General features: G+C 33.6%; 2 protein-coding genes across 2 annotated transcripts; one reads left to right on the top strand and one right to left on the bottom strand.

Moving 5' to 3' along the window:
* Positions 1–736: 736 nt before the first annotated feature.
* LOC127079908 (protein BREAST CANCER SUSCEPTIBILITY 1 homolog) lies at positions 737–5,761 on the top strand. Its single transcript, XM_051020261.1, has 13 exons — positions 737–898; positions 980–1,033; positions 1,116–1,186; positions 1,290–1,400; positions 1,791–2,281; positions 2,573–2,680; positions 2,778–3,728; positions 3,802–3,902; positions 4,065–4,251; positions 4,361–4,567; positions 4,653–4,818; positions 4,944–5,062; positions 5,236–5,761. Exons 1-13 carry the CDS (start codon positions 852–854, stop codon positions 5,581–5,583), a joined length of 2,961 nt encoding a protein of 986 aa, XP_050876218.1. The 5' UTR covers positions 737–851; the 3' UTR covers positions 5,584–5,761.
* Positions 5,762–5,985: 224 nt separating this feature from the next.
* On the bottom strand, positions 5,986–7,692 carry LOC127079915 (uncharacterized). Its single transcript, XM_051020269.1, has 2 exons — positions 7,343–7,692; positions 5,986–7,161 (listed from the first exon to the last, which is right to left on the bottom strand). Exons 1-2 carry the CDS (start codon positions 7,416–7,418, stop codon positions 6,359–6,361), a joined length of 879 nt encoding a protein of 292 aa, XP_050876226.1. The 5' UTR covers positions 7,419–7,692; the 3' UTR covers positions 5,986–6,358.
* Positions 7,693–8,141: the final 449 nt, after the last annotated feature.

Below are 8,141 nucleotides of genomic sequence, written 5' to 3'. Positions count from 1 at the left end.
GAGTAGAAATTGCATGAATGATAGTTTAGACGTAGTGTAAAGCATGTATTGTTGGTTGAAAATGATGATCGAACCATTATTTTTCGTGTTACATAGATGTCAATTTAATATTTTAAGGTGCGTCCAAAGATGCATCTCTAGAATTTTGAGACATTTAAATATTTTCACGTAATACCAAAGTAACTTATAGAATGCATTAAAATTTTTTCACACACTTACCGGACGATGTCCTAAATTTCTTGTCCTGGGCTTCGATAGTCCATGAATAAATTACATTTTCCTTTTGTAAAGTCGTGAATAATTTTTAAAAAAATAGACACTCTTTAATTTCTTTTGTGTGAGAGGTTTAAAATTTTAAAACTATATATTAAAAACGTTGTTTTACACAATATCGACTCTCTAGTGTCTAATGATATATCTTTTTAGTTAATAAAAATCAATTTTATTAAAATAACATTTATGATTATTATAATGATAAAAATAATTAATTTATTTTTTAGTTTGATAATATATTAAAACATAAGAGATTATTTATCTTTTAGTTTTAAATAGGCTGACATGCTCATTATTTACAATTTATATTATTAATATTAATTTTCTTTGACTGAATTTGTATTTTAATATTAGTCCATAAATAAATAATTTTAAATCTCATTATGAAGCGTACTACGTAATCTTCCCAAAATTTGAACCGCCAAAGACGAATTGAGTTGGCGCGTGAGATAATAGAGCGCGGTTTTCAAATTCAAATCCAATTTCAAAACTAAATAAAACCCCTCTTCTATCACCGACCACCGTGATAGAAACCCTAGTTGAGTTCGACCGTGAATTTGCAGTTACTGATATCGAAAATGGGCGATCTCGAAAGAATGGGCAGAGAACTCAAATGTCCAATCTGGTATGAATTCAATTGAATCATTTTTCACTCTCTTCTTTATTCGATTTCTTCATAATCTTGCTTGATTCATCATTCATGCAGTTGGAGTTTGCTAAATTCTGCTGCTTCACTCACCTGCAATCATCTTTTCTGCAAGTAAGCGATTCATTCGATTCACTCTCTCATTCATTCATTTCATCATTCATCTCTTTATGATTATGGTTTTTCATTTTTTCAGCTCTTGTATATTTAGCTCCATGAAATCTGCATCTTCTTGTCCTGTTTGTAAAATACCCTTCACTCGTCGAGGTACGTCGATCTCATCAATCACCACGACAATGCATTTCATTTATTTATTAACCCTAATCTAGATATGCATTTGCACAGACCCTAATAAATTAATTGATTTCAGAGGTTCGCGCTGCTCCTCACATTGACAATTTGGTTGCGATCTACAAAAACATGGAAGCTGCCTCTGGGACGAATTTTTTCACTCAAAATCCGTCTGATACCAGATTGCCAGGTTATTCTGACTCTCATTTCATTGCAATCTTTCAAATTTTATCAAGTTTTATTTATTAAGAATTTCACTGTTTATGTTATTTTGGAATGTAATTATTTATTTGTTTGTTTATTGATATGGATTGTTATACTAACAACACAATCTCTAACACGCTATTCTCAACATGCATTCTAATTTTGTTAAAATTCATGTGTGAATGTTGGTCCTTTATAATTTAGTGGAACTCATGTGAGTTTTAACCAATTATATAGTGATTGCAATTAAAATATGCTTAATGTGTCATTTGTTAATTAGTTGTGCACTGTTTTTATTTAGTTGTATTGGCATACTAAGTTTTTAAGTCTCTCTTTCAATTTAGAAACTTAGTATACTGACTATATCATGTTATAGATGATGATAAACAACATGAAGGTATTGCTGAGTCTGGTGATGAGGGATCTGTTGGAATTCAAGAAAATCATGGTGAGGAGGAAAATACCCCTTTGAGAAAGAAGTCTAAGAAGAAGCTTAAGGCTGCCAATAAAAGTCCGGCTGCCAGCTGTGCAAAACCTTCTTTTCCTGCTAAGAAAAGGGTTCAAGTGCCACAAGATATTCTTTCAGAAACCCCACTTAGGGATTTGAAGTCAAGAGGGTCTCTAAGTAGAATTAACAAAGAGGGAACACAAAAGGCTTCAACCAAGGGAAAAGAAATGGAAATTCAAAGTAAAAAAGGTGATCATGTGAAAGAACCATTCTTTTGGTTAAGAGAGGAGCAAGAAGGTGAAATGTTAAGTGGGCGCACTGATGAGGATCAAATTATTGAGGGTTCAACACCAGTTCCTCCTTCATTCAGTGATCTCAAAGATGCTGATGATGAAAGCCCTACAAATCATGCTCCATCTGTAAGTACATGGCCCATAACAAAATATTTAGCTATCAGAACTTATGTGAAAAGCCATATGGCATTTATCTCTTTCATTGTAATATGTTAATTTAAGTTGTTTTTGGATGATATTATCATTTTGAGAAAAGCAAATCTTGTTGAAGTCATTCTACTTCAAATTTGGTTTATTTGAGAATTGTATATTTTTTGCAGTTGAAATTTGGCCTGATAGTAAGCTCATGTTGGTTACATTGCTTTAGCTTTGGATTAAGTTAAAACATTAATAGTTTTTGTTGTGATTTTTCTTCAGGATGAGGTGCAAAACATACCATCTGTTAATTTATTTGATAGCGAGATGTTTGAATGGACACAAAAGCCATGCTCCCCTGAATTATTTTCAAGTCCCACCAAAAAGCAGGTAGTGAGAATTGTATCTGCAGGTTTTTCATACATGATTTACTTTGTTGCACATAACTTTGTCATTGAAGTTTAATTTAGTTTTATATTAACTGCAGGTTGAGGATGCTGTTGAGATTGATGAAATTGATGAGGAATTAGTGGCAGCATCTCAAGTGCATCAGTCAAGTGCTGATGCTTACAATACACAATTTGTGAATCCAAATGGTAATCAATTGGCTAATACATTACCACCAGGTATGTCCTCTCAAAATAGAAGTTCCGATGATCTAAATGGAAAAAATAAGTCTACAAAGAGAAGCAGGAAGGCTAGAGAAAAATATAGGCAAGACCATATTAGAGAACTAAATTGCCAAAATGATGTTATAAATATGGATTCAAACATAACATCAAAAGCCAACAAAGCCTCTAACCTGAAAAAGGCTAGTGGAAGGGCCAAGAAGGTGTGTTTCGTTACCAGTGCAGACTCAACATCTCAAAATGGTTGCACAGTCTCCAATATATTAGGAGTTCAAAACAATGCTGAAATGAGGATGAATAAGAATTCAAATGCTTCATCATCTAAACAAGATAACGAGATGTTATGTCCTAAGAAGACTGTTGGAAAAAGTCAGGTGAAAAGATCTGGAAAGGAAAGGCTAGATGTTGTGCATGACCAACCTGAAGATTTAACTTCAGTGCAAAACCAATGCAAAGAGCTTGCTGGACCTGCTTCATCCAGTTTAAGCCCATTGATGGGTAATAATAGAAACACTAACAATACCAAGAAAAGAAAAAACAGTTTGTCCAAAAAATCTATGCCCTGCAGTACAGAAAGGAAGAGTACTACTAAAAAGTCAAAGCCTTCCCCTGAACTTATCTCTAGGACTGAAGATGATAAAGAAATTAAGCCAAATGAGAGTTCCAAGAAAGTTACTGATGTCAGGGCACTGAATGATTCTTTGAAAGAGAAACAATGTCATTTGACAGATCAACCAGTTTTTAGGAAATGTGTGAGCCATGCCAAAACGTATCAGTGTGCTTTCTGTCTCTTGTCAGAAGAATCAGAGGTAAAATGTTCTGCTTGTTAATCTTGTCTTCATTTCAAATGGACTGGAACTTACACTGTGATTCCAAATACAGGCTTCTGGCATGATTGTGCACTATTTTGATGGCAAGCCTGTCATGGCTGATTATGAAGGAGGATCTAAAGTCATACATTGTCACAGAAATTGCACCGAATGGTATTGATTTTTGTATAAGTAATGTAATTAAAGTGGATTTGGATAATTACTGCTGACTATCCTTCAAATAACTATATAGTTGTCAACAGTTGATTTAGTCCAGTTGGTTTTTGTTATATTTTCAATTTAGACTTATAAGTATTTGTTTTACATATGCATCAGGGCCCCAAATGTATATTTTGGAGATGATAATGCAATAAATCTTGAAGCTGAAATAAGTAGAAGTCGGAAAATTAAATGCAGTTTTTGTGGACTTAAAGGAGCTGCACTTGGTTGCTATGAGAAAAGTTGTCGCAGGAGCTTTCATGTTACCTGTGCCAAATGGACTCCTGAATGTCGCTGGGATATGGTACATAATAAAACCAAACTGCAATTAAAACTTAATGGTTGATGCCTACATTTTTTTATAACAGACGTCTAATATTATCTAACCAAATTGTACTTATTTTTTTCTTCAGGAAAATTTTGTCATGTTATGCCCTCTACATGCTACCTCCAAGTTACCATATGAAAGTTCAGGATCTCATCACAGGAGCAAGACACTTGCAGCTACGAAAGCTAAAAGCTGTAACCTCAAACATGACACTGCAAGCCAGAGTCGAATTGCTCATGGATCTCACAAGAAAATTGTGCTGTGTTGTTCAGCTCTATCGTTACAGGAGAGGGTAAAATAATTGCATATCATATCTGTTCAGAATTTCATTGTTAAAAAGTAATTTATTTATTACTTATTTATTTTTGAAATTGTAGGATGTTGTTTCTGAATTTGAAAGAGTGTCCAAGGTTACAATTTCAAAAACTTGGGATTCTAATGTTACCCATGTAATAGCATCAACAGATGAAAATGGCGCATGCAGAAGGACTCTCAAAGTATTGTTGGGTATTCTAGAGGGAAAATGGATTCTCAGCATTGAGTGTAAGTTAATTTTGTTTCCATTTCTTTCTATGTTGTTATTTGTTTCCTACTTAACTGTACCCTAAGGTAAAGTCATAATAACTGTGAAATACTTTTTTATATTTTTTTTTGTTTGCACTAAGCAGGGATCAAATCTTGCATAAAAGAAGCTGGACCTGTTGATGAAGACCCTTATGAAGTAAAGGTTGATATTCATGGAATTAAGGATGGTCCCTGTCTTGGCCGACTAAGAGTATTGAACAAGGTTAGAGATATTTTGTAGTTGCCATGCTATGAATAGTTATTTTTATTCTTCAAAAAAGTGGTTCTAGTATAAGGTGAAAGAAATTGTAATAGTAACTTGCAGTCTATTTCAATAAATACTTATTTCTTTGCCTTCTAAACTTGGGGTTTTTTTTGATATAATTTCTCATGCAGCAACCAAAGCTTTTTGATGGTTACAAGTTTTATTTCATTGGAGATTTCATCCCATCATACAAGGGCTATCTTCAAGATCTTGTGATTGCTGCTGGAGGGATCAATCTGCATAGAAAACCAGTATCAGGTGACCAAAATGCAATGCCACATCATATGCGTCCACACCAAACCCTCATAATCTACAATCTTGAGCTTCCTGCTAATTGTGATCCTTTGGAAAAGGATGCAATTTTCAGCCAAAGACGACATGATGCAGAAGTTTTGGCAAGATCTACCGGTTCAATGGTTGCAAGTAATACATGGATTCTGAACTCCATTGCTGGCTGCAAGCTGCAAAGTGTTGCTTAATAAAGTTTATTTGCCATTCACATGCTCATGATTCCAAATCACTGTTTTCCTTTTCTTTATCTATAAATGCATATGCAAAGACCCATAATATACCTTTTTTAAGACTATATGTTTAATTAACTTCTGGTTTGTTATTAGATTCATAAAAGTAAAATTATCATAATTTTTTACTAGTTTATCTGCAATTCTATATTTCTTTGCTTATAGTTCTTAAAGCATGGCTATTATATTTTATTATTATATTTCTTAAACCTGTTCTCGTCATAGTGCCCATTTTCTATTGATCCTAGTCCTATCTTTTCACTTGTCCTTTTCATGCGGTTTTTTTCTTTTTCTATATTGAAATTCACATTTCATGTTATGTTCTCATGTTTTTTTTTGTTTGAATATGAAAATGTGTTATTTGTAAACACTACTTTATATAATCAGATTGAGTGGAACAAGATTTCAACATAGAACATGCACACACAGAGGACAAGAGTCTGTTTTATAAAACAAGTCTTACACCATCAGAAATCTAATTTCAGATAAGTCGACATCCCTATTATCTTCTGACCACTATTCTATGGTCAGTTTTTTTGGCTAATGGCTCCCTTTCTGCTCATAGTCTAAGAATATGCTATCTAGACAGTGAAAATAGACAAAGTGGGCTACATATGAATAATGACATGCTGTACAAGAATGATGGTTTCATAGTGTCCATTATCTTCCCCTGTAAACCACGCTTCTCACATTTACCTCTTCCACTCACAAATTGAGCTTTTAGCTAAACATATTAAGTTTTTTTCTCTGTAACTTGTGATATTTTCATGCTAAGAGATTCAAGCATATGCTCTAAAACCGATACTTCCTCTTTGACATCACTTGTCTCTAGAGTAGTTTTTACCATTTTTTCCTTGAAGTCATGAATCCTGTTAATGCCTGATTGAACATCTAGCCCCATCTGCTCGATTGTAGCAAACATTTCCCCTTTTTCCTCTTGCATTTCTTTCACTTTCCTCTTCAAAGACCTATAACCGTCAATGGATTTTAGGAGTTGTTCAGAAAGAGCCTTGGTACGCTCTTGAAGGACTATATTCCCTTCCATTTCAACTCCACTATTATTCTTTTTTTCCTTCTGCTCTGCGCTACAAGCATGCAACTTCCCCATCAACATGTCATTCTGAGCTTTTAGGTCCCCGATAAGCTCCTCAAGTTCTGTCAATTCCTGAGCTTTTCTAGCAAGTTCAGAAGCCATGATTTGCTTTTCTTTTCCCAAACTCGAACACATCGCTTGAAGACTCTGCCGCGCCACCAAGCTTGCGTTTAGCTCTTTCTTTAGTCTGTCTTTATCATCTGCAGACGCATCAGGAGCTTTTTTGTCCTTCGGAATGTTTGGCCTAAGGTCAGTGTTACACCTCCTAAGTTCAGCTCTTTTCTTGGTAGAAGTTTGAACTTTTTGAACCCTTGTCCTAACCTCATCTAAGAGAAACATCATACCATTCACCCTATGAAACTTCCTCTCATCGTTTTCCTTCGGGGTAGCCCCGTTATGATCTTGAATTAGTTTCAACAATAATCTAACATTTGTGGCAAGGCCTAATTGCAAAAAGAAACAAAATAATTAAAGATGATTCATCAATCACATATATGCCTAACAACTTGTATGTTTGATTAATTTCTTTGATCATTTTGATTAATTTTCTTAGTAACAATTGTTAGACAATTCATTTTCTATACAAAGCTATAAAAAAACTGAATGTGTAACACAAGACATTACCTTCCATACCAAGTTCTGTCTGTCCATTTTGTTTTGGAGTTAATTGAGGAGATGAGAATGCCCGGACATGATCCATCCTATGTCCACAATTGATCAGATTTCAAGAGGGAGAATCAATAATGATAAAAGATATGATATAGTTTTATTTATTTATTTTTTGTTGTTAATTTCCAACGTTAGATGTATAGAGAGATCCAAGAAGAGAGAACTACTTTTTGTAGTCTTTCTTCTCCTTCTTCTCTCTCTCTGGAAAAAGTTGATGTTAATGTTTCTAAATTTCTAATATAGTATTGTGTATTGTGAGGTTAGTTCTAAGAGAGAGAAAAATTTATGTTTTTGTTTCTGAATTTCTAATATAGTATTGTTTATTGTGAGGTTAGTTCGAATGGAAGATAAAATGGTTCAAGGTGGATGCGCAATTATTGCTTAGAGTTTGACTTTTTTAATGGTTGATGAGAAATTAAGGCTCCAAATAGAAGATTTTTTCTACCAAATATATGTAAAAAATGATAAATTCTTATACATTGCCCCTATATTCAAGTTGTGTGGCTATTATTTTCCACTTTTGGGATGAGTGATTTAAGGTTTGGAATATGAGATATTCACTTTTGATAATGGGTACTTTTTATCTTCTAATTAACTTCTCTTTTTTTTTTTTTATATTTTTAAATCCTAATAAACTTGTCATTTTTTATGTTTTGGATATTTTGAACCAAAAAAAGTTGATATACAAGGCCTTGTTTGCCTTAATATACTTGGTTGGCTTGTGGTTGATAGTTCATACCTATTGTATCTAACC

Source organism: Lathyrus oleraceus, chromosome 1, assembly GCF_024323335.1.
Source record: "Lathyrus oleraceus cultivar Zhongwan6 chromosome 1, CAAS_Psat_ZW6_1.0, whole genome shotgun sequence".
NCBI classification, from domain to species: Eukaryota; Viridiplantae; Streptophyta; class Magnoliopsida; order Fabales; family Fabaceae; genus Lathyrus; species Lathyrus oleraceus.
This window is presented reverse-complemented; position numbering and strand designations above follow the sequence as displayed.

Bases quoted from the DNA above. Each gene is read 5' to 3' on its own strand.
- LOC127079915 (XM_051020269.1), bottom strand. From the start codon at position 7,418: ATGGATCATGTCCGGGCATTCTCATCTCCTCAATTAACTCCAAAACAA. The intron at 7,162-7,342 runs GTAATGTCTTGT...TTTTGCAATTAG, and splicing joins GACAGAACTTGGTATGGAAG to GCCTTGCCACAAATGTTAGA.
- LOC127079908 (XM_051020261.1), top strand. From the start codon at position 852: ATGGGCGATCTCGAAAGAATGGGCAGAGAACTCAAATGTCCAATCTG. The intron at 4,568-4,652 runs GTAAAATAATTG...TTGAAATTGTAG, and splicing joins CTCTATCGTTACAGGAGAGG to GATGTTGTTTCTGAATTTGA. The intron at 4,819-4,943 runs GTAAGTTAATTT...TGCACTAAGCAG, and splicing joins ATGGATTCTCAGCATTGAGT to GGATCAAATCTTGCATAAAA.